General features: G+C 33.7%; 1 protein-coding gene across 2 annotated transcripts in view; it reads left to right on the top strand.

Moving 5' to 3' along the window:
* LOC143258570 (calcium-activated chloride channel regulator 1-like) overlaps positions 1-27,191 on the top strand; it is a 62,959-nt gene that overhangs the window by 10,845 nt on the left and 24,923 nt on the right. For both annotated transcript variants that reach the window (XM_076517735.1, XM_076517734.1), the window contains exons 2-3: positions 20,565-20,889; positions 24,769-24,931. In XM_076517735.1, coding sequence (XP_076373850.1) covers positions 20,565-20,889; positions 24,769-24,931 — 488 coding nt within the window. The remainder of the gene's footprint in view (positions 1-20,564; positions 20,890-24,768; positions 24,932-27,191) is intronic.

Here is a 27,191-nt window from a genome sequence, read left to right as displayed (position 1 = left end):
CACTCAAGTGCTCCATAAACTTATTAATATTTACCTGGGAAGTTACATTCCCGCAGATTTGATATATGACCTCCATCATCTTTGGGTACTTTTAAATATTCACAGGAATATTTTATGCATTTATAAATTTCTAATGCTGGTGTTTAACAGCGTGTGTGCTATTAACTGAAAACAACTTACTGTGCGACAGGTTAATTTCTATATAGAGGCTGAGTTCGAGTGTGGTAGACACCAGTAATGCACATCCTTCTTAGAGCTGGTTGAACTGAACCATATTTCGTGCTATGACTGCCTAACTGCTCTATACTTACACTAAATGGGGTAAAATAACTTTTCATTAACTGATGCTTCTAAAGGTTTATAGAATATCGTTGGTAACGTGTTTTGTTTTGCAGATGAGTCAGATAATAACATAACAGTAATGAATAGCAGGGGTTTCTAACAAATTCACATCATATGTGAACACATCTACCATCTCACTCTTTCATAACTATACTATACCAACAGAAGCTTATTCCAACTATGGGAATTTTAGCACTGCAAAAATAACGACATCTGCTGTATGTCAGTCCAGAAGTATAAGAGTTGTTAGTTACAGCAATTATTGTGCCTCTAAAGAAGTTATTGATAGCATCAGTAACCACAACTACTGAATCAGTTTTCTAGATGGTATAGTTAACCAGCAAAGGAGCTTTTATCATCTGAAGCTCGCAGTTTTAGCTAATGGTAATGGATGTATCATTTTTCTGTAAGTTTCTTGCAGTGAACTGATAATTTTACCATTTGAAAAAACGTTGAGAACACATGCAAAAACATATTCACATAAAATGCAGCATTAAAAATAGAGTGAGGTGTTCAGAGAACTCTCCAATAAATTGTCCTTTGTGAAATGTTCTAAATCATTGTAAGGGGATCGAGCTAAAACTATCACCTATGGATAGGACAAATTCTAAGTTTATCCAATACATTATGTGGAGATAACTGGGAAGAAGAAAAATTGTCAAACCTCTATTACGACCATGACAATTACACTCTTCAAGGAGACCATCACAAGGAATTCTGATAACATGTTCTAGCAACCACCTGCTACCTCTCTGGTTTGGATAGACTATTCTTTTAGAGGAAGAATTGAAACAAGATAGAGAGAAACTGGAGCTTGAAGATTAGAGCAACAAGCAACTAGAAGGAAATCCAGAGATCAAGGGTCTTGTAAAGGATATGTCACTACTTAAAACGAAGTCGTATTTATCGTGGGGGTTTGTTTCTAGTTCATTAACTGAAGGTTTTGAATTTCGCGCACCGTAAGAAAAGAAGGAAGGCAGCTACTCTTTTACAAACGAATAGTGGGATTAACCGTCACATTATAACACACCCACGGCTGAAAGGGCGTGCATGTTTGGTGTGACGGGGATTCTAACCCACGCCCCTCGGATTACGAGACGAGTGCCTGAACCATCTGGCCATGCCGGGTCTTAAGTGAAGGTGTCAGACCTATTATATGTGTGTTTGTATGATTTCGTATAAAGCGTATAGTGTTCACTATTGTGTTTTTATAAGTAACTTCTGGTTGTAATCACATTAAATTTAAATTTTGTTTGTTTGGTTTTTAATTTCGCGCAAAGCTACACGAGGGCTATCTGCGCTAGCCGTCCCTAATTTAGCAGTGTAAGACTAGAGGGAAGACAGCTAGTCATCACTACCCACCGCCAACTCTTGGGCTACTCTTTTACCAACAAATAGTGGGATTGACCGTAACATTATAACGCCCCCACGGCTGAAAGGGCGAGCATTTTTTGTGTGAGCGGGATTCGAACCCGTGATTCTCGGATTACGAGTCGAACGCCTTAACACACTCGGCCATGCCGGGCACCCTTTAATGTAATAAAGAGAACTAACAACGCCAGTATAGACAATATAAACTGAAAAAAAAAAGGACTAACTAAACCAGTAGCATCATTCAGTGACACAGACAGCATTGATTGAACCAGTAGTAGTCTGTAAGGTTTGTTTGATTTAGAGCTTATGAGTAAAGATACACAACGACTACCTCTAGATAGCATTCTGTTATTTTTATCTGGAGAGTAAAGGTCGTTGTTTGCTAACTTTATTGCCAACAGTCTATATCACTCCAGTATACACTATAAATTCTGGAAAAAAAAACAACGTAACTTTTTCTTTATATATAACAGTAATTTTTATATTATTTTGTTTATGTTTGTTTCACGGTCTCTGTAATAATAGAAATGATAACATTCACGATATACGCTTGTACATGCTCCAGTTCTTATAGTACAACGGTGTTAATTGAGTGATAAAGTTCATTACAGAAATTCTGTGCTCCAGATGAAGGCATGAAGCCAAAATGTTAAACAGATAAAACAACTATAAGATTCTCTAGAGTTTGTTAGTTTTATTTATATGTAATTATGTGTGCTAGGCCCCAATCAGCGTTAGGAAAATTAGAAAATATAAAACGTTTCATTAGATAAACCATTTACAAATTAGGAATGTTCAAAAAATCAACTTTAGCACAAATATTAATTACGTATTTTAACCGGATATTAATGTATAACTATTCCGTTTGAAAACTTGCACTGTATACGAGTTCGAAGAGATTTAGACTCCTGGTATACTTAGGTAACTCAAAACTATCTCTCATTGAGTATCCATTATTGGTAACACTGTAGTATTGTAACATCTGAAAGAATTTATTCATGTACAAATATCTGTATCAAAAATAGCTAAACTATTGTTTTATCAGGTTTTTAAAATGCCAAGTGTCAGGCAGGACATAATTGCTAGAGAACAGTTAATTCTTCATTTGATAAATTACGTTGAAAATCATTCAGTCTGAAGGTGTGATAAACATTGATGGGTAAACCTCAAACCTTAACGGCGATTTATCAAGTGACATATTTCCATATAAAAACTTTCTTTCTTTAGCTGTTCTAAAAACAGTTTTAAATAGAACAAAGAAATTTGCCAAACTGAATTTAAGACTACTGACAGAAAAGCGCAAGTCTAGAAATAAGCTTTTCTTTTGGAGACTGTACAGTTTAATAAGTTGTTTTACTTTAGTGGTATTCTTAACAAAAATTTCTCCAAAGTCCATGCTGTTTTTCTTTATTTACTAAGCTTGTGAAGTTAAACTATATTAATTCTACAACATATTTCTTATTCTAAACTTTTGTATACTATATTAAGTGGATGAAATCGTCAAATGTAACAAAAATACACTCTAAAAAACTAGATTATCGGAATCCTTAAGTAAACTTAAAAGTGAGTTTAGAGTACTTTATTATGAAGTTTGTGAGTTAGTCTCTAGCAACACGGGTTGTTAATAGGTAGTTTTAATTTTAAATGCTTTAGAAATAACATTATGTTTTTTACATTTATTGAGTAATGTGAAATGATTACCTGTTTTAACCAACTTACATACCTTTACAGTTAAGCTTGTCTAAGTAATTAAATGTGGAGATGTTAATAACATTATGAATTATCCACAATGTAACTTGAAACGGAATCCAACCAATTTATTTTATCTCTTTCTTAATCACCTTAATACTGCTCTCTTTTGTTGTATGTAATTATTTACATATCCAAATATTCATTCATAAAAACACAAACACAATTTTCAGTTATGCATGTTACGCCGCAGATTGCTTTACTTGTCTGTCAGTTTTAGTAACCTTCATACCGGAAATGACTTAAAAGCATAATGAACATTATATTTTTAACGAAAGTTCAGTAAAATGTGAAACAATATTTCAAGATTTGTGTCTCCACTGTTTAACGATTTTTTTATATTTGTGTTGTAGTTCTTAGATTTCAAAGCTATTAACAGTTCAATCAAGCTTTTTACCTGGACTATTTTATAATAAAACTTTTTGCAAATAACATTGAAAAGGTTTTGAAAATGTATATATTTATTCTTGTTCATAACGACACGTTATTTGTTTTTTTTTAAGAAAAGTAACAATTTTTTTTTGTTATGTCACTTTGATGATTGAAAGCAGATTACAATGATACTGATTATACTATTTAAATACATGTTGTGAACAATATCAGGTGAATAAGTCGTATTTTCCCAGTTTATATTTACTATATGTGAAACCTAAAAGAAGTAATTTTAATTCAACTGTCAGTTACGGTTCATTATTCTTCACTAAGATTCATTATACTAAATAAATTGCTGTTGAAACTTAGATATAAGAGAAACAATCGGGACCGGCATGACCAGATGGATAAGGCACTAGACTCAACTCATAATCTGAGGATCGCAGGTTCGAATTCCCGTCACACCAAATATGCTCGCCCTTTCAGCCATGGGGGCGTTATAATGTGACGGTCAATCCCACTATTCGTTGCTAAAAGAGTAGTCCAAAAGTTGGCGGTGGGTGGTGATGATTAGTTGCCTTCCCCCAAGTCTTATACTTCAAAATTAGGGACGACTAACGCAGATAGCCCTCATATAGCTTTGCATGAAATTCAAAACAAAACAAGAGAAACAGTCTAAAAATATTTTAGAAACTCAAAGGCAGATAGATTTCATGAATAGGATATTTTTCTGTAGGAGACCTGTCCCTTAGAAAACTGATATTGTAATTTGATCATTATACGAGTACATCTAGAGATCTGATTGTTATATGTAAAAGTATTAAAGTGTTTTCGTATAATAAAGCCACATCACAATCTGCTGTGTCCACCGACGGAAACAGAACCCCTATTTTACCGCTGTACTACCCGTGGACGAAAGTATTTGAATATGTTCACTTTCATCCCTATCTTGTTTTATTTCTTTTTTTCCCAAGTTCAGTAGCCAGCACTAATTGTTGTTGTTTTTAACAATAAAGTATTTTCCTAACTTATTTTTTTCCTTTTTTATAAGATGATATACGTGGGTTACTAGATTATAAAGCTCATTCTGGAGCTTCACAAATTTTGCATGGATTAATACTAAAATTGGAAGACAAACATCTTGAATACTGTTTTGCTCTGTCAAATAATGATAAAATTACAGTTACTGGTAGAACAAAGTAAGCGCTAAGCCTGTTGATGGCAGATGATGATGATGAACAAAATTAAGACATCTCTTTTCTGACTATTCTCCGGTTTTTGATTTTGTGACGCTCTAAATAGCTGATATACACCAAAGATAGAGCGACTGTGCCAGTTAGCTCTTTAAAGATAGCTTATATATGTAGAATTTTAGCGCACTTTCTGATTACACTTTTAAACAATGATATGAAAGTGTTCGTTGATAGCTACTATATCAGGCTCCTGGCAAAAACAAACAATGAAACAACTAATTAAATCACAACTATATATTTATAATATGACAGATGCATAACTTCCATTGATTTTACAAAAAATGGCAGTCCACCAGAAGGTTACTTGATATCAAGGATGGCAATTGAAAACTTTTGTTATCAACAACGTATTAAGATGAACAAAACTTAATTACAGAGGAGTAAAATCTATCTCAGCCGTTCTGAGATACATTTTTATTTCAAGTGGGTTTCTCTTGATCAAGAGGAGTAAAATGTATCGTGTGAAGGCTACAAAAAAATGTCCTTTGAAAATTATCAATTGATATCAATTCTCTTTGGAAACGAATTTCTAATTATTCTTTGCTAATCACAAAGTACAAAATAATTCTAATCTAATATTATTTCAAAAAGAATTTTTGTTTGTGTGTGTCTGTGCGTGTAATTTTGATTCACGTTTTATTAAGCGATATTATTAAGAACATTATGTTCATGATAGTTTTAAAATAATTTAGAAACATTCTATACAAGTATAGATGTCGTCTACTGTCGTGCCTGAATTCTACCTTAATTTTGGATTGTAATTTCATCCCTAGATAGAATCTATTGAATCGTTTGTTTTGGAATATTCGTAGGAATATTTCTATGCTAGTTCTCCCTAAATTTAAACTTATAGATTAGAGGAAAGTCATCTAGTCTACAGTACTTGCTGCTAACTTTTGTACTCTTCAAGGCCCGGTATGGCGAAGTGGTTAAGGCGCTCGACTCGTAATCTGAGGGTCGTGGATTCGAAACCCCCGTCACACCAAAATGCTCGGAGCGCTATAAGATGCGGTCAATCCTACTATTCGTCGGTAAAAGAGTAGCCCAAGAGTTGGTGGTGGGTGGTGATGACTAGCTGCTTTCCCTCTAATCTTACACTGCTAAATTAAGGATAGCTCGCGCAATTAGCTCTCATGTAGCTTTGCGGGAAATTACAAAACAAACAATTTGGAGTCTTCTTATTTCACCATATGGCATTTATTTTGAATGGGCACATCAGTTCATTATTGAGGAGTAAAGGGGCTGGTGACGTCAGGCTCGAAACAATCTACTACCATAGAAAGCAGTTTGCCATTCAATGAGAAATAAGCCCGAGGTCGTTAACCTTATGTCTTACACTTTCGATCTTGACGAATACCTTGTTTGTTTGAAGTTAAACACAAAGCTGAACAATGAGCTATCTGTGGTCTGATCATCACCGGTATCGAAACATGATTTCTAGCATTGTAAGTTCAAAGAAATACTTCTCTTCCACTGAGGAACTGGCAAGTATACCTGTGTGGCTTATTCCATTGTTGTGATTGGCAAAATGCAAATGTCTAGTGGAACATCCTCTCATCACACTTTGCTATAATCGACAGAAAATAATGATTGAAAACAGATTAGACCATTAACTTTAAAAAAAGATAAAAAAAAGAAAAGATTAGTCACTTTCTGAGACATTTCATGCCATTTATTGAAGTGCCTAGTTGCAGTAAGAAATCGCACAATAGTTTTTGTTAAGCTTACACTTTCTGTCCTCAATTCATTCTAGCATCAGAATGATAATAAGTACCATTGAGAGGATGCAGCATTGGCTAAGCTAAGATGAGTATTGAACCCCATGGAGTACCCCTCCATCATAGTACCAGGTTCAAAGATTGTGAACAAGGATAATCTTAGAACTTGCCTGTTTATGTCATGAATTAACTGTATACAACAGTTTATTCTGTAATATTTAGGAGTGTCAAAATATGGATCTGTAGTTAGAAGAAATAATGTCAACACTGTGTTTCAAACCTTAAGCTTATTTGCTTACTTTTTGGAAATTGCATCTTCACTCCAAGCTACCTATTTTGTTTTTGTAGTTGTTTAAGATAACCTTCCCCCTACGCCTTTTTCTAAATTAACAATTTGTAATAATTTTTGAAAGAAAAGAATCAGTATATATTCACTAACGAAATTAAACATGTAATTGAGAAAAAATCAAATTCATATAAAACCAAGAAGTTATAAGCAGTTAAAGCAATATAATGTTGATTACTACAACAGGAAATTTCAATTATTTTATGGATTTTGGAAACAGTATAAAAAATATGTTCTTAAAAATATTAAAAGAAATGAAAAAACAAATTGTATGTTTGCTTGTAGTTAAGTGCAAAGTTGCGCAATTGGCTATCTGTACTCTGCCCACCATAGGTATCGAAAGTTTGCAAATATACCGCTGTACTACTGTGGAGCGAAATTACGATTTCTGAGAGAACAGCTAAAAAAATTGGCTGAATAAATAATTTCATATAACTTTTACCGAAAAAAATGTTTTCCTTAAATCTGTTTACATATTACATTGAATAAATAAAAAAATATCATTCAAATAACTTTTTATCAACACAAACTCTAATATTTTATATCTAAGATAAATAGATAATTTAATACCAAAATCCTTTTCTCGGGATTTAAAAATATAATTTATATATTCTGTTAATACATTTACATTTACAGAATTTTATTATTATGTAGAATTTCATGCAATGCTGCTTACCAGCTGCTTCATGACCCTAATTTTAAATTAATAGATTAGAAGAAAGTTAGATGGTCAGCACCACCTACTGGCAATTGTATGGCTACGCTTGTCAGACCGAATAGAGGATTTGATTGATATTGGTATAACATACCCACAAAATAGAAGCACAATGTCTATATCAGGAGTCTTCCGCTAGTACAGCGGTAAGTCAATAGGCTTACAACGTTAAAATCAGGGGTTCGATTCCTCTCGGTGAACCGATGTGGCTTTGCTATAAAAAAAAAAAAAACACTATATCAGGGGTGGGCAACGCATTTTTCATAGTGCTCACAACTCTGAAAAATGAAAACAAGGTTGGCCATACTATAAAAAAAAAGGTGTTAGTTTAATCAACATAATTGTATTTCAACTAACCTTCAATGTAAAAACTGATTTGGGTTTTCATCCATAAGTTTCGTGAAATTTGGTTTAATATCTATGCTCGATGAGCATCTTAGCTCTACCTCTAAATTTATGTCATTAAACCGAGATCTGTATCCAAACTTGAGAAAACCTAGCGTAGAAAATGTTGTCTCACATACCCATGTGGATCCAAACATGGAAAATAGTTTTGAAATTGTTATCTTTAAATTTATAAGACTCATTTATCAGAATAGTGATTCACATCTTTCTGATAGAACATTTCTGTTTACCTTTTATGTGTTTTACACTTTGCAGGGTAAGCATCTCGTCTTCAAATCCACACTTATCCAAAGACAAAGAAGATGTAATTTCCTTACTGAAATTTCCTAAGTCAAATTGAAATGGATCATGCACAAAATTCAAATATCAATTTCAAATCTTTAAATTCGGAGAAACGTGATTCAAATTTTTCAGATAGATTTCTGATCCAATTTATGTAGAGATCACCTTTAGTACCAGAGAAATCATAGTCCTTATTATTTTCTAGAAAACTATTCAACTTTGGAAAATGAGTCAAATCATTCTTTTGTAATTGTTCCGCAATGAGGTTTAACTTTAATTGAAAATTATGAATAGACTGTGATTGCTCGCTTATTATTTTACTTCTTCCCTGAAGCTTCATGTTCAAATTATTCAAGTGAGCCATCATGTCGCACAGAAAGTGTAAATCAGACTGCTATGACAAAGTTTCAATTTCAGGGAAATTTTCAGTCTTTGTTTTTCAACAAGATACTCTTTTATTCGAGGAAATAATGAAGTAAATCGTTCCAAGACTTTTTCTCTACTTAACCATCTTACATTTGCAAAATCAGTAAGATCATCAAAAGTACAGTCACTGCTTTTCTTCAAAGACTCAGCAAACTGTCGATGGATGAGATAGCTTCCACTTCTAATATAATTCATAATTTTTACAACAATGTCCATCAACTTTTTCAATTCATCACTTTTAGACATCTGAGCACATAAATTTTCCTGATGCAAAATGCAATCGAAAGATGGCAGCGTGAACTTCATACCATTTTTAATTAAATGCTGCTTCAAAAGAGAAACAAATCCTAATTTCGCCCAAATCATGATGGGAGCACCGTCTGTTGTTACAGAAACCAGTTTTTTAAAATTCAGCTTGAATTTTTTTGACATTTCAAAAACATTTTCAAATATGTTTTTTCTACATATTCGATCTCGTAATCCGCAAAGGTCAAGCATTTCTTCCCTTTCATGAAGATCTGAAGTTACAAATCGAACCCAAAATATCAACTGTGCAGTATCACCAACATCTGTTGACTCATATGGTGCTAAAGAAAAATACAAACAGTCTTTTAGTTGTTCAAGCAACTGATTTTTTATATATTTCGCTAACTCTAGCATTCTGCAGACAATTGTGCTTCGACTTAATTGCAAATTATTTACCTTTTGAAGAATATCATCTTTTATTTTTGAATCGTAATTCTCCAACAGAGTTTCAATGACCACAATCAATATTTCGTTTACTAATTCAGAATCAGAAAATGATTTCTTTTTTGATCTCGAATTCAAGCTACTTTATAGCTAACTAACATAACTAGTTCTATCGATGATAGAAATCTTTTCAGGCCTCTCTCTTGTTCATAAAGTTGTGCTTTCAGACAGCTAATTTCATTCATACGATTTTTGTTTACCATCATCTAGATTCATTTGTTTTCGAATTAACCACTTATTCACATTATGTGATTAAAAATAAAATATATTTAAACACTTGAAAGTTGCACAATACAAATATGTTTGCAAGCACATGCAAAAAAAATACACACTCGATGTGTGTGTGTGTTTTTTTTCTGATAGCAAAGCCACATCGGGCTATCTGCTGAGCCCACTGAGGGGAATTGAACCTCTGATTTTAGCGTTGTAAACCCGTAGACTCACCGCTGTACCAGCGGGGGGGCATACACTCAATAACAAACATCTAAACGTGACTGACGTTACAAAATGGGTGGAGTCTGTGGCAGTGATGAAGTGCGTGACATTAGCGATGACGTGAGGCAGTGCAGTTGCTGATGATCAAATTTGCAATAAAAAAATAAATGGTGGAAAAAGTTGATTCCTAAACTCGAGTTGGTCACACTTGTGCTAACCACTGGCCAGATGTGGCCAGTGGCTATGGAGTTGCCTATCCCTGGTCTGTGTATTCCTTTCTTATCAGTAATGGACCATAAGCTACGAAAAGTCAGCTCTGCTTTCCGGAACATTAACCATAGCATCGAGGAAGTTCCAAAAATAATTTAAGTAATTTTTGAACAAATATATGAACATGCCGAAAATCCCAATTTTTATATTTTCACCATTTAATTTTTTTTAAATTACTGGAATAAAATGCAATATAATTAATATATCCTTCTCTCTGTTCTATTTTCCTTGTCAGCTTTAAAAAAATATAAATAAATATGTTGCATATAATCCATGAGGCAGATAGTGTGATCGGCACCACCTGGGTTACCAGATTCTCCTGCTTATTTTATGAAAGCCTAATATGTGTACGAACTATTTGGGAATGATAAACATCTGGCTAGAGTAGCTTTTTATATTTTTGACTGTCTTTATGTGTATACCCTATGATCTGTAATTTGCCAATTTCAGGGTTTTTTGAAACAAATGTCATCTCTAAGTATTAGTGCTTATCTTCGTCCGATTTGCTTCACATTTTGCACCAAATCAGTTTGTATGAGAACAAAAAGACTGTGAAGTTTTGTGTTAATATTTATCATGATCTGAGAGTTATTATGAAACAAAATTATACAATTAAGTTTCAAAAGTTCGTAAACCTCATATTTCAAATTCAATATTTTTTGAGTTAAAAATCAATTTGACAATTATATATGTATAAGAAAACAAGAAATACTTTTCTCTAGCAAAAATTTGTTGCCTTTTCTACATATATATTGGTTGAACCGAATTTCATATTAACAAGATGATATAAAATAGTCACAGTCAAAAATATTTCGAAAACTACGAAATGGTACCCTGGAAAAATTACCTCAATTTACATGCAAACCTTTAGTACTCGAACTGGTTAAGAACAAGATGTTTGCACCTGTACGGTTGTCATTACAAATGTCAACATTTTAATAGTAACCACCGTCATTATTCTCGTCATCCATTTCATAATCATAGATGTGTTCTTATATACCGGCGTCACCATCACTACTAGATTGTTGGTTTGTACACGTCTGAAACCTATTATTAATTTAAACACGTTGACCTGCTGTACAAGAACGGGACCAATCATACCACTTCAGTTCAAGTATTTCTTTTGTTGCTGAGAATCTAGTCATTTAGAGAAAGTTTAAGTTCTCTTCAGAGTCAGCTGTTCATCCATGACTTATGGGATTAGATAAATGAGACTCAAATTCTAATGCTTTTCTCCAAATATTGGCTTAGGTAATTTGCTCACAATACATGTTGTAAGAGGCAGTCTCTCCAAGGGGTAAGTTGGCTGGCACCTCTTTTGGTAACAAAAGGTTGCTAATAACATTGGTTTCACATCTGCTTTTTGATTAGAAAGAACATGCAAGCATCATACAAATTCTTCCAACTTTGCGAAAAGTTTATCTGAAAGGATTAAGGAGTGGCCAAGATCTCTGAAAATTTGTTGATATTCAGGTGCCTTTTGCATAAAATTCAATGCACTGATCTTTACTTTACTAGTAAATGTACTGGTACTGTCACAGTTCGAAAACGCGTGAAGGCCGATCAAATTAGAACATACAACATTTTTGGTGAAGTCCACATGTTCTTTTTTAACGTACTCAGACAAAGGATAAGAACATGGCCAATAATCCTTGTTTATCCTGAATAATACGAAGGGTTGTTCCAAACTCATCTTCTAGTTTTATGACGAAAGTGTTTTTAGGTAGAATCTTTGATGTTCTTGCATCCAAGTCATTGAATTCATCAGTCTTTTTTTTTTAATCTCACATTGGCAGAACTTCTAAATTTACAAAGAGGTCGTTATGTATGAATCAAAGATATCAGTTTAAGCTTTATTCTTTCATTTATTATATTCAACATCGGAATCTAACACGACATCGTCTGTAGTATTTTCTTGGTAGGATTGTCCGTCCTTCGTTGGTGCAATGTTAAATAATTGAGTAACCGTTTAATTCCTGCTTCTCTACGCAGAGCATTCCACAAATTAATGTCCTGTAACATTGTAAAGTTTGTTTTCAGGTCTTCATCTACAGTGTGATTAATGCATGTCATTCGAGTTCTTTAGACAGGCATATCAGTTATTTGTGTATCAATCTGAGTGGGCTCCAAACTACAAATGAACTAAGAGATCTCTCAGTATGAAAATATAAAAACAACAAGGTCCTTATGAAACTAGAGGGGCCCGGTATGGCTAGGTGGTTAAGGCACTCAACTCATAATCTGAAGGTTGCGGGTTCAAATCCCCGTCGCTCCTACCTTGTTCGCTCATGCTCGGAGGCGTTATAATGTGACGGTTAATCCCACTATTCGTTGGTAAAAGAGTAGCCCAAGCGTTAGCAGTGAGCGATGATGACTAGCTGCTTTCTCTCTAGTCTGTTAAATTAAGAACAGCTAGCCTGAATAGTCCTCGAGTAGCTTCATGCGAAATGCAAATCAAACTAGAGAAAAAATTAATTTTGTAACTTTACATATATTTCAAATAATAGTTGTTAACTTGAAATTGTTTTTAAATATTATGATAATTTTATAATGATAATAGTTTATGATCACAAATAATATCAATATTGAGGTAATCATCATTCAAAATATCATAGGTTTCTATACTACAAACTAATATATCGTGTTGGTGAAGAAAGAGCTATTTAACGACTGAAAACGGAAGATTTGATTAAATGTCAATAAAATATCTCAAAAGCTTTTTAATTAATTTATTCCCACCTTTTACCAAATAATCAACATTATTATGAATGCCTCACAAAAACCTCAAAATAAAGTTGATCATTTTGAAATGAAAAAGCTAATAACTCTCAATTTATAACAAATATCGACAGAAAACTTCAGTCTTTTTTTACATTATACAGCTTGATTTGCTGCCAAATTTAAAGCAAATCGGATGAAGGTAAGAATTAATACTTGGGATGATATTTGTTTCAAAGAACCCAGAATTAACAAATCATAGAACATAGGATATGAATATAAAGTAGCGAAAAAATATAAAAATATACTCTAGTTAAAAGTCTATCATGCCCAAGCAAGTTATATACACCCTTGTGCAAATTAATTAAAACAAGACGGAAAATTATGATTTTTTCAATTTTTTTACATTTTATTTCTGAGAATCAAAAAATTACTCACAAATATGACCGCCTTTATTTTTTAAAAGATCATTAATCCGCTTTTGCATCGAGTCCACGAGTTGACCGCAATCTTTACTAATTTTTGGATCATGGCACCACACCTCAATTATGGCCTAAATTATCTTATCTTTCGTAGTACAGTCTTTTCCCCGAAATCTTTCTTTACAAATTGCCCAAAGATTTTCAATAGGATTTAAGTCCAAAGAGTTTCCATGCCAGTCCAGCACCTTTATTCGTGTTGTAGTCATAAAATTCTTCACAAGTTTCGATGTGTGGCACAGAGCCAGATCTTGCTGAAAAATGCTAGATCCATCTGGAAATCTCTTTTTCAATTCTGGAATGACTCTTCTCTGCAAAACTTCGATGTATTGTGGTCCTCGCATCACACCTTCTACGATATGTAAGCCTCCGACGTCATAGTAGCTGAAAAAGCCCTAAAACATCTTCTTCAATGGATGTTTTACGAACTGATTGATGTGAGATTTCGAAGTTTCTCACCTGGAAATCTGTGAACATGCAGACTTTTTTGACCCTGTACGAAGAAATGAGTCTCGTCACTGAATAACATTTTACTCCATTGTTCTTGCGTCCAGTTCTTGTATTTCAGACCCCATTGATATCGTTTTTTCTTCATTGAGTTGGTAAGAAGTTGTTTTTTGACTGGTCTCCCTGCCCTTCTAACGCAATTTGGAATGACGTAATATTTCTCAAAATTTCGTCATATATCCCAAAAATAGATCGACCGTACTGCAAAACACAGCTAATGACGCCATATGTGTGAAAAAATGACTATTAAAGGAAATCAGCTGGTCCAGCGAGCCTACACCGGCCGCCATGCTGAAAATATTGTAAAATGACTATTTGTTTCAATTAATTTGCACAAGGGTGTAGATACTAAGCTTTTAGAAAACAGGTATTGGGTATGTGTGTATTTTCTTATAGCAAAGCCACATTGGGCTATCTGCTGAGTCCACCCAGGAGAAATGAACAATGGGCATTGGAATTTGCCACTCCAGATAGTACCAATTAACCATTTTAGGCTCCTGGATTGTATACTGATAAGAAAATTAAAGTTTTTATATTTTGAAACTTCACAAAGTTTGCATTAAACACTAATGCGGTGGTTCTTAACCTGGGTTCAGTCGAACCCCAGGGCTTTGATGAGTCAGTCTCGGGGGTTTGGCAGAGGTCAAGACAAACACACTGTGTGTGTGTCCATTCCGTTCACCCCACTCGTATGATTCGTGATGTCATGCTCCACTTGGCCATCATTGGTGCAGCTGATCACGTCACATCACTTGGCCTTAATATCTGTGCTGCAGGGAACTTTGTGCGCTTAGCATTCGACTTATGACTGTAGTAAGCGTGCGCCATTTGTGTTTTTCCTAATCTTTCAATCCCTTCTTAGTAATTATGTCAAGCAAAAACAGAAAGTGGTCGAACGAATACGTACAATATGGATTCACTGTATAACGGAATATGATGGGAGTCAGCGTCCTCAATGCATGATTTGCAATGCCAAGTTGAGCAATTTTAGTCTAGCACCAGCAAATCTAATGCTGCATGGAGATGGGAAATACAAGAACACAACGCTTGCTGAATTCAAGGTAAAGAGAGCCAGGTTTGATGAAAAGGCTACTTCCTGTTCTCGGCTTTGTACCCATCGACAAACCGATCCTCACAGCATCGTACGGAGTTGTGTACTTAATTGCAAAGCAGGGCAAACCACACACCATTGGTGAAGCACTCGTAAAACCAGCTGCGTTGAAGATGGCGAATATCATGCTGGGAAAAGCTGCTGAAAATAAATTATCCCAAATTCCTCTTTCATATGACGCCATCAGCAGCAGAATAGATGACATGAGTGATGACATCTTGGCTCAAGTAGTTGCAGATCTGATTTCAAGCCCAGCAACATTCAGCCCTCAACTCGACGAGACCACCGACGTTTCCATTCTAAACCAGCTTGTGGTATTCGTGTGCTATGTGAAGAACGACGAGATAACAGAAGATTTTTTTTTATTATTTTGTAAGCCTCTTATAACAACAATTAAGGCAGCTGACGTGAAGAAACTTGTGGATAACTTCTTCAGAGACAACGATCTTTCGTGGGATATGGTTCTGCAGTTTGTTCGAACGGAGCTCCAGTCATGCTGGGACGAAACTCTGGTTTTGGTGCGCTGATGAAAGATGATGCACCACACATCATTGTAATGCTCTGCGTTCTGTACAGACATGCGTTGGCAACAAAAACCTTGCCTTCAAAACTGGCAGAAGTATTAAAAATTGTAGTGGATTGTGTGAACTTTGTGTGAAATAGTGCCCTGAAGCACCACATCTTCAAAGAGCTGTGTAATGAAATGAGCTCTGAATTCAAGGTACTTCTGTACCATTCTAATGTTCGGTAGTTATCCTGGGGAAAGTTGCTGCATCGTGTTTTCGTCATGTGTCTGGAATTAGCCCTGTTTTTGCGAGAGCACCAACATTGTCATGCAAATTGCTTCAAAAAATCTGAGTTAATTCTCATTTTGGCGTACATGGCCGATATCTTCAATGCTCTCAATCATCTCAATCAACAGATGCAGGGCGGTGAGTCAACATCATCGAAGCGGAAGAAAATCTGAAAGCTTTTCAAAAAAGCTACCGTTATGAAAACGACGAACAGAGAATGATAACTTCGCAAACTTTCCCCTGATGAACGACTGTGTAAATAAGATCGAAGGTGTGTCTTAAATCGGAGACATTTCTGTTCCCGGGGAACTGAAGCAAGCAATTGCCATGCACTTAGATATCCAGCATGGGTGAGACAGCTGTTCACGTTTAGTGTTGCGACAGCAGATGTCAATGATGAATATCTCGACGAAATCATTGAACTTCAGCAGATTCAAGTTCAACAGTAACTTTTCAGAATAACAACGCTCTCAATGTTTTGGTGTCACTAACTCGTAGCGTACTCTCTTATTGCTAAGAAAGCCCTTGAGATACTGATACCGTTTGTTACAACGTATCTTTGCGAGCAATCCTTTTCGAGAATGGTAGACATAAAAACGAAGAGTTTGTTGCGAAAATGATATGAGAGTGGTACTTGCCAAGGTGAAGCCGCGCATTTCTGAATTTGTCTCTGAAAGGCAACAGCAAAAGTCACATTGATTTGCAGTAAATATTCATTGAGTTATGTTTTCGTTTTTGTGTGAAATTCATGTTTTGTTGATTTTGTTCTTTGAACACAGTGATATTGTGTGCAACTGATACATGGTTCATTTTGTGCACTAATAAAATATTTACTTATGTTTTGAATTTGAAAAAAAAAATCATATTTCATTTTTCCAATTATGAAAGGTTCAGTGAATGCAAGTACGATACTTCTGGGGTTTACTAGTCTAAAAACATTTCATTGAATGTCTTGAGATTTTATCTAAACAGTCAAGCAATTGTTTAAACTATATTTTGTGCAAAGTTCCTTCCAGATTTAATTTTCTAGCGCCTATTTCTTACAAATTCTCCCGGAGAGGCATGCCCCTAAAACCCTGTAGCATTAGCATGCTTCACAAAATATGTATTGGATTTTGATCTCAAATTATAACCCCTGCTTTTAGACATTTTGTACACTAAACTGAGATGTAGACCAGATATGTTCATCTATTCCATATGTTTTGTAGGTTGTAATTTAGAGGTAGATACAGAAAGATGTGTTCTACTTTAATCTTTACATTCATGAATTTGTTTTCAAATGTTTCATTCTGTTACTAATGTTCTTTTTTTTTTAACCTCGATCTCTTTCTGTACTTCGTCATTACAGTTTTCCTATACTTCAATCTTGTCTGTTTTTTTGGAATTTTCGCACAAAGCTACTCGAGGGCCATCTGTGCTAGCCGTCCTTAATTTAGCAGTGTAAGACTAGAGGGAAGGCAGCTAGTCATCACCACCCACCACCAACTCTTGGGCTACTCTTTTACCAACGAAAAGTGGGATTGACCGTAACATTATAACGCCCCCACGGCTGGGAGGGCGAGCATGTTTGGCGCGACTCGGGCGCGAACCCGCGACCCTCAGATTACAAAGCGCACGCCTTAACGCGCTAGGCCATTCCAGGCCCGCAGTCTTGTCACTATAATCACTCTGTACATCTGCAATAGCTTTATTAATCTTCTATTCTCTCAGATTTAGTTTTGTTCTTAATTCTTCTTTAAATATTATGTATGTCTTTTAATTTTCTCTTAAATTCTCATCTTACCTAATGAGCTTTTTCTCACTCATCTAATTTTTTGTCTTTCATTTTGATCTTCTTTTAATGCTCTGTCTGTCTGTTTGTTCTTTTCATTGTCTTATCATCTCCGACAGGTTTCCTGTCTCATTTTGCACCCATATGGTTAAATGAAATATGAAGTACTTTCAGCGTGTTTCATTTTCACACAATAATCCTACATCTGGCATTAGTTTTGTGATATCATCTATCACTGGGCAGGTTCTTTAACTAATTGATAAAAACTTATCCAAGTTTAATCCATATAACAGTAACATATTAGTCTATTTGTTCTGTAATGCTTCTACAAGCTATATTTACACTGACACAAGTTGTCGGCCTAAATAAACAAATAATATTTCAACAAAACTTCCATGGCTAATAAGTTGAGTAACTAAATAGAAATGATAACTCTTACCTCTAATACTGTTCTGAATCACTCACTAATTACTCACAGAATACATTTCCAACTTCTCATTACCCATTAAATACTCGATTATTTATTCTTGCATTTAAACTGAACTCTTACTTCTACCAAGTATAGGAACTTTCTAGATTTTGGAACTACTTTTATGAACTTCCTCAATCTAACATCATCATCATGATCAGCAGCTTCCTGTAGCAGATAACTAAAGCACAAAGTGAAAATAAAGATTACAGCAAGACAATTACCACACCTATTTCAGCTGAAATGAATCACTTAAAAGATATATAGCATGCTACTTTGACAAGCTCTGTTTAATAAGAATAAGTATCTTATATTTTTGCTTAAAAGAAGTTATAAGATTTTATTAATGGGAGTAAAGAAAAAAGTATAACAATATTGCAGTCACACCATATGTATGCTGTATACAATGCTGACAAGACCTTTCACCCAAAATAGGGGTCATCTGGTTAGATGAAATACCACAGACACATTGGTGATTGAAACATTGTTTGGATTAATTATGATAGTGCATAAACAACAGATATAAACTTTCATGATGGGATCATTTTGGTGTCTTGACTCACCATTTCTTTTCTTATTAAACAGTTAAAGTTACATCCTAAAAAAAAATTAGCCTATGCTTGGTCAGGACAAGATGTGAATGTTAGCAAACAATAGAACATAAATCTCAGTGTGATTAATTTCAATAAATATCAAAGGAAAAAGAACCAGAAAAATAAAACAATTCTAATGTTTCAAGAACCAGTTTTCAATATCTAGCAATAATTAGCAGTTATTCTTTTTAACTTTGTCTTATGAACTAACTCGTTTTCAAAGTTAAGGAAAGCTTTTTATTTAGTGATTAGACCACAGGGTTACATCTGAAGACTAGATATTACCATAAATAACGACAATCTTTCAAAACAGTATTTGTGTGTCACTGATAGGGGAAGCTGGTGTAATTTTCATATGTATATAATTAAAATCAGTGTACCCAAGCTTGAAAGTGAGTTAGCACTTTATGAGGACGAAAATCGCTCTTGAAGTGAAAATGTATTCTCGAAATGGTTGGTATGAGTATTAAAAGTTTAATACCAGTTAGTTTTTAATAATATGTCTAAAAACGGTAGTTGAACTAGATAATAATAATAAATGAATGGTAAACAAAACCTTAGCAAAATAAAAGCAGAATTTGTTATTTCACATTAATAGTGCATTACAGGTGATGACAAGGTTACAGTAAAAGTAAATCCTGATAAAAACTATATATTACTTTCAAAACCCTAAATATAAATTAGTAAAACAGAAAATAAGAAAAATATGATGAGAACAATATGGATGAATATTGTAACTAAATCTGTTCTGATAATTGTTATGATGTGTTACATTGGAAGGATGCTATCAGAAATATAAAACTAGAATATGGTCATATGTAGAAGTTATACAAAGAATAATTAATACCAAAGAGTATTCTGCTATGCTTTTTAATTGCATTGTCATTAAAGTGCTTTTTTCATCAAGGATAATTCCATTGCATTTACTGACAAGTATTTTAATATTTGGGTTTTCATTTTCATTGCATTGGTTTGTAAACATTATGCAGCCTTTTTATTCACTTCCTTTTTTTTTGACCATTTAAAATCCATCTGTTGCTTTGACTGATTTCCATTTTATATTTTCATTATTGTTTAACAACATTTATATCATGCTTTAGTTACTGCAACAACTCTAAAAATGTTTCCTTGTGTTTTATCTATATTTTTCATGTTAAAACTTTTATTCAATATTTTTTTCATAAATTCATTTAAATTTCATTTTTCCTTGTCCTTTTTTCATTTATTTTCATTGCCCCTTGTAAATTGTATTAATTCTGTTATTTCCTTAAAAGTGGTGTATTAATACGATCCTAATTTATAAAAAAAACAAAAAAACATGGTGGATTCATCTTATTGTCTTGATTCAAAGGATTATGAATTAATTATTCTCATAAAAATACCTATGTATTCTCTCTGATGCCACGATTTACAAACATCTTTTTGGTAGTATCAACTGGTTTATGACTTATGCAAGTTTTCTGTTGTATTCTCGTGATTATTTTGAATTAATACTTATCTACTGCATCTAATGTACATGTATTTTATCCATGATTTTATCGTAAAACATTTCTTGTGATAAATTGCTTTGACTTGCAGAATATTACATTTGAATTACTTCCATTGCTTTATGACATATTTTAATTGTTTCCTACCCATTATCTCTACCAAAATATGTATTTCATTGTGTTCTTTTCACCATTTAGAGCTTAATAAGGAAGTCATCTGCAGCTTTGTTTGTTACTACTCGTCAAAGAGCATTCTTTGGAAGTGTCACATTGTTGATTCCCAAATCCTGGAGTCTACAGAATGGCTGGAACCAAACACTAAACTTTATCTCACAAATTGAACAACCTAGTCTTGAACTATATGAAAATTCTGACATTTTTGTCCAACCTGATGGAGGAAAATTTGGAGATGTACCTTTCACTTTACAACCTCAAAGTTGTGGCAAACTAGGCCATCACATCCAGATAACAGGAACATTTTTGCAAAGTTTAAACAGCAATCAGCATGGCTCTGAGGATGGAGGTGAGTGTGATTATTTTTTGCTTTTCTGAATTAAAAGTGTTACCCCATATGAACCCACACAATGATGAATGATGTTTAAATGGAATTTGATGTGATGAACTACATTCATACCATCCACACCGTGAAATTGTAACAATCAAGAATTAAGAAGTTTTGCAATATCACCAAATTTCATATAAGCAAACACACACACATATTCGAATTACAGGCTCATAGAAGACAATTGTACACAAAAGCTATATTGTTACTGGTACGAGCACGAAATTACAGCTTAACAGACATATCAATTCAACTTGGGATCATGGCAAGATAGAAACAATGAAGTAAGACCTATACTAAATATCTTATACATTCCGACTCTTACGTTATTAAAATCAGGACTGTCTTTGAAAGTTTCCAAAAGATACACATGTCAATACCTCCTTCGACCAGCATGTACATGGGGAGTCCATAATTCAAATTCCAAAGCCTTAAGTGTCTATTGAAAGAAATTCCACGTTGGTTGTGACCATGCTAACCTCAGAGTGAATCTGTTTATAGGTATTCTTATGTGCTTGGTTGACAATGATGGCATAATTATAACATAACAAAATTGTGAAGACATACAACATGTATGAAGGCAATATAACAAAACACTTAAATATACAAATGCATGCGTTATCTCAAGGGTAAATATCAATTTTCATATATTCAAGTACTCTGCATGAGAGAACTAATTGTCTATGGGGATGAACATGCATGTGATTAAGTTTCCGGATCAGGGAACTATCTGGATCAAACTGGATTCGTTTGGAAGGGCATAAAACTCGGATATTGTGAGGGTTTGGATTCAAAAAATGAAACTGAGCTAGCTGTGACTACACTCCCACCTAAATCACTTGATTTACTAAATTACATATTATTCAGAAGAATTATTGTCCAACAGCAGGATGAGATTATGCATGGGTCTTTTCAAGTAGCTGGCTTTCCTAGTTGGAAGTCCTCGGTCATTGAGTCTTGAGTCTCTCACCAGTATCTTCACTTTCCTCACAAGACCATCTTTGCTTGGCATAGTGTCCACGACGTTCGCCATTTTCCAGCATCCTCTTGGGTGTTCTTCCTCTTTAAACAGAACTATATCACCAAACTTTAGGTTTCTATTCTTGGTTGTCCATTTTTGACGCATCTCAATATTTAGCAGATACTTTTTGTGCCACTGCTGCCAGAATCTTTCTGTGAAATAATGTACTTTCTTCTACCTTTTACTGGCGTACAGATCTTCATGAACAAACTCTCCTGGTGTAGGAATCACTGGCTCAGTCTCAAGAGTGAGTAGATGGTTTGGGGTGATGGGAATTGGACCTAGCAGATTGTTGAGATCCTCCACTGACAAGGGGCGACTATTTACAATTGCCATCTCATCGTAGAAAAAACTTTGCAGTGACAAGCTGTCAAGTCTTCCAGCAGCATTGTGAAGAAGACCTGTAACGATGCTTCGAATTGAGTGGATCTATCTCTCCCAAATGCCACCCATGTGGCAGGATTGGGTAACATGCTGGACAAATTCACATCAGTGGCTGATCAGAAAGTTCTTGAGTTTGTCTTCCTCGCATTCCTCCAAGAGTTTGGCCTATTCTCTAGGGCTCCAGTGAAGTTGCTTTCTTGGTCGGAGCTCAGTCGATGCACTTCCCCCTCAATGCAGTGAAGCACCGCAAACTATTGACGAATGCATCGGTGCTCATGTGATCCAGCATCACCACATGGACAGCATTACATCCACCATTATATTTGTACAGATATGTAGACGACACGATTGCGAGATTCACATTTACAGAACACACACTTAATTTTTTCAATCACATTAACTCTATACATCTCAACATTAACTTCACATGTGAACACGAATAAAGCAATCAAGTATCATTTCTTAATTTCAAAATTACAAAAACCGATACACAATTTAAAACAGGAATCCATCAAAAAATCACCCATACTGGACTATACATTTCTTGAGACTCAGCACATGAAGCAAAACAAAAACTTGATATACTAAGAAACCAAATGAACACAGCCATAAAACTATGCTCACCAGATAAAATAACGATGAATTAGACAAAATGAAACAATGCTTCATCAACATGAACAAGCTTCCTCCACAGACTGTAGAAAACATTATACACACCCTTGTAGACAAAAAGCAAAATCAAGTAACAAAAATATACCCCACGATTTAGAAAAATCATGAAACCATATACGGCTGCATACCATATATTCCTGACATTAGCAGAAAAAAACCAACATTACTATAGAAGTAAGATAACTCGTATTCTTTAACTTAAACTTTTAAGTGGAAAAAATTAATTTGATGTGACATTTCACTTCATACAGAATTAGAAAATAATTCTGATACTATAAACTGTGGTACACTCTGTTGGTAGTAAAGAACTTCTTAATTACTTTTGAAACCAAATTGTACTAATATTACCTGAAAGAAACACATTTAGCTCTCAACTCTGTCTCTGTGAAAATTACCAACTGTTATCACACCTCTTAAAACAGGAAATACAAATAGTTAAGACAGTGAGTGGGAGCAACTATCACTTGTGACATAATGATAAAAATTAAAGATTTTGACACAAAACCCAAAGAAAATAAAAATTAATGTTTTGTTAACAAATTCAGTTTAAATTAAACTAACCTCAGGGAGGAACTATGAATGCAGCTGTTCAATGAAATACTGAGGAAAAGAATGAAGTTATTAGAGTGCAATAATTTTCCAAAGAAGCAAGTAAGAACATGTGCAGAAGACATAGCAAAAATGGGTAGGAATATGATGATAGGTGAGTCTTTATCAGACATACATTTTTGAGATTAGGAAATGTCACCTTCTAAAATGAATACTCACCTCCTCACACACTTTCCCTATAATTGTAACCAAGTGAATCAAGTATTCTAACATGGCTGAACAAAGCAGCCAAAATAGAATAATGATTTAATCCTTTACAGGGAGTAGAATTCAACAAGTTTTTTAAATAATGTTTCCCCCTTTGTTGAATATTACATGCTGTAAGAAATTCTGTGTATATTAAATTATAATAAAATTTAAAGAAACTGCCATACATAACCAACAATACATTATAACCTGTCACACATATAAGGGAAGACAAAAATTATAAGAGCATACACACAGCTCAAATTTTGAGATACATAAGTGTCTACAAAGCAGTGGATATATGCATGCTTAAAAGTAAGAAAATAAGTCAGTATGGATTTGCATGGCAAGTCATCCAAGTACAGTAAAAATAAAGTTTTTAAAATGGAAAAAAAAAATAATCACGAAACCATATACTGTTGCATATCATATATTCCAACATCAGCAGAAAAATAACCAACATTTGGCAAAAACTAGCAACAAAATATGACATTTCAGTTAATACTAAATTTATTTAAAAACCACGCATAAAACTAAGGTCTGTACTATTAAAAACTACACTGACAAACACAACACCAACATCATTTATAAAATACAATGTGATAACTGCCACGACTTCTGTATTGGAGAAACAAGTAGAAAAATGGAAAACAGATTCAAAGAACACCTTCTTCAGTCATCATCAGGTTCACAAAGAAAGAAAGGGTTACTGACCAGTAGCTGACAAAGAACCAAACAACTGCATTATACCTTAAGCTATAGAAGGTTATCTTACTCATTCACATTTGTTGGTCATCAGACACTTTTTTAAGCATTCTGTCCATTTATCTGATTGAAAAAATACAGTAAGTTTGACAAAGGCTAGAATACATGTATTAATGTTAGTAATTTACCTTGCACATTACACATTCAATGTATCCAGAAAATTTTTTTTTGCTTGGTTAATAAATGTTTTTTACTTTATACAGGAAAAATATTTGTTCATGAATGGGCACATTATAGGTATGGAATATTTGATGAACATGGCTTTCCTGATGACCCTCTGTATCCACTTTACTATGGAATACCGGGACGGAAAAGCAAAGCCCAGGCAACTGACTGTGCAAATAATCAAGTTCAGTATGACAAAAGGTAAGTTTTCAGGACATATTTTGCCTAAAGTAATAGAAGTTTTTAATCATTTGATTTTTTTTATCCCTGCCAAATGAATAATAAAAATATTCTCTAATTGATAAGTTGCTGTAAATGTGTATGTGTGTCTTTGTAGAATTTTTTTTTCTTTTGATGTTATTATGTTATGATATTTGGAATAAAATTATATTTTTATTTACAAAATAGCCAAAAATTGTGACCAAAACTTACTTTTTTTTCAGTTCTGGTTTTATTTAAACGTTTCTCAATTTCTGTTATGCCATGGGTACATTTATGTAATATGACTTTATTATTAGCCTATTTTTATGCATTACAAACCATAACAGTAAATATATATATTTCTTTAATTAATAAGCTCTTATGTATCTATGTGCTTATTACTTGAATGAGCTGTATTATTGTTGTATTCATGATAAAGTTAGTAAAGTATCATCTTTTAGAGAAATACATGTAATAAAACATAATAGTAAGCCTGGCAATGAATTTCAGTGCTTCATTCTAAATTAATAAAGTTTAAGTTTCCTGTGTTGGTTATTAAATGAAATCTCTTATTGACAGTTGGCTGCCTCAAAGAAAATATAATTAACTGATAATTTACATCCATTTTTTAAAAATTCCTTTCTGGATCATTTAACATGACAAGTTTAAAGTTTTCTGTTTTATTACCTTCACCACCATAGAAAACAATGGCCAAATGGATTTGGTCAAAATTTGGTATACATTACAACTGTGATCCAACTTAGAAATTATTATTTTTTGGATGGTAAAAGTCACAAAAAAACAAAAAAATTCTTATCTTAACTTGGGGACAGATTTTTCACATTAACTCACTCAAATTTGGTCTGATTTTGGTGGACATATGAAGCATATTACTCCCCGTTATTCTGCCAATGTGGTCCATGTTTTTTAATAACAATAGAAATATAAACACATTTCTTTATTTTTTGACACCAGAATATGATAAACAATGTGTGGCGGAAGATTGCCTCTCTAGTTGTGATACTGTTTATGCTTATTTGCTTTTAAGTGAATTTACCAGTCCTTCACATCTGACAGCTACTATCACAATATATTTGAAATCACTATCAAATGAATTTGTAATTACTTGTAAGACTTCCAACTTTCTATTAAGTTAGTCTTGATGTCTGCTGCTTTGGGCCCTCTAGTGGTATTTTTTGTTCTTACCAAGAAATAAAGACTATTTGAAATGAGAATACATTAGAAAGCTAAATTCTAATAATATTAGAGTTGAATGTAAAATTTTTTTAAAGAAAATTGGTTTAAATATTCAAAAAAAATATATTCCTTACAGAAAGAAAAGGATAACAGCAAGTTAAAAAGACAGGTTAGCTCACAAAGAGTATAAGAGAGAACATTTTAAAAAAGCCTAACAAATTTACGAAATTGAAATTTACTGGTATTATAGAAGATCAAGAAAGTTTCTCAAACAAGAGAATAGGACATCCAAAAGGGTATGTGAAAAAATATGGCAGAAAACATAAAAATTAACATTAAGGATTTTTTAAAAGTACATTTGTGGTAAAAAGCATATTATGATGGGGATAGAACCCTTGAGGGATAACATAGGAAGGATTATGTCTGATAGTTGTGAAATGGCTAGGTTATTAAATTCTTTATTTTTTACTGATAAAGACTTAAACAGAATTTCTCATCTTGAGCAATTGATAGATGAAATCAAAGTTGAACAAGAAAACTGCATAAATTCTGAGCTTCTGAAAATAAAATTGGGAAGTTCAAGGAATGATAAGGCTCCTGGACTAGATAATATGAGTTTTATAAGAGGTCAAGGATTTGATATGTGAGCCATTTGCTACAATATTTTGTAAGTCCTTGAATAGTGGACAAGTACCAACAGATTTTATAATTAGCTAATGTTACTCCTATCTTAAAGGGAGGCAATAGAAGTTGTTGTAATAATTATAGTCCTATTAGTTTTAAATCAGGTGTGTGAAAAAATTTGGAAAGTTTGATGAAAGAAATTTTCAAAATTATTCAACAAAGTATAGAATTTTATTAGCTAGTTAAAATGGTTTTACTAAAAGAAATCGTGCCTCACATATCTTTTTGCATTCTTTGAAAATGTCACTGCAAATGTAGATGAGGGTAAGAGTGCACATTTTATGTATTTGGATTTTCAAAAAGCTTATGTGAAAGTATCACATAAAATGCTTGTAAAAAATTGTTTGTAGATTTACAGAATAAGTTAGCTAATTGGATA

Source organism: Tachypleus tridentatus, chromosome 8 (genome assembly GCF_004210375.1).
Source record: "Tachypleus tridentatus isolate NWPU-2018 chromosome 8, ASM421037v1, whole genome shotgun sequence".
Lineage (NCBI taxonomy): Eukaryota > Metazoa > Arthropoda > Merostomata > Xiphosura > Limulidae > Tachypleus > Tachypleus tridentatus.
This window is presented reverse-complemented; position numbering and strand designations above follow the sequence as displayed.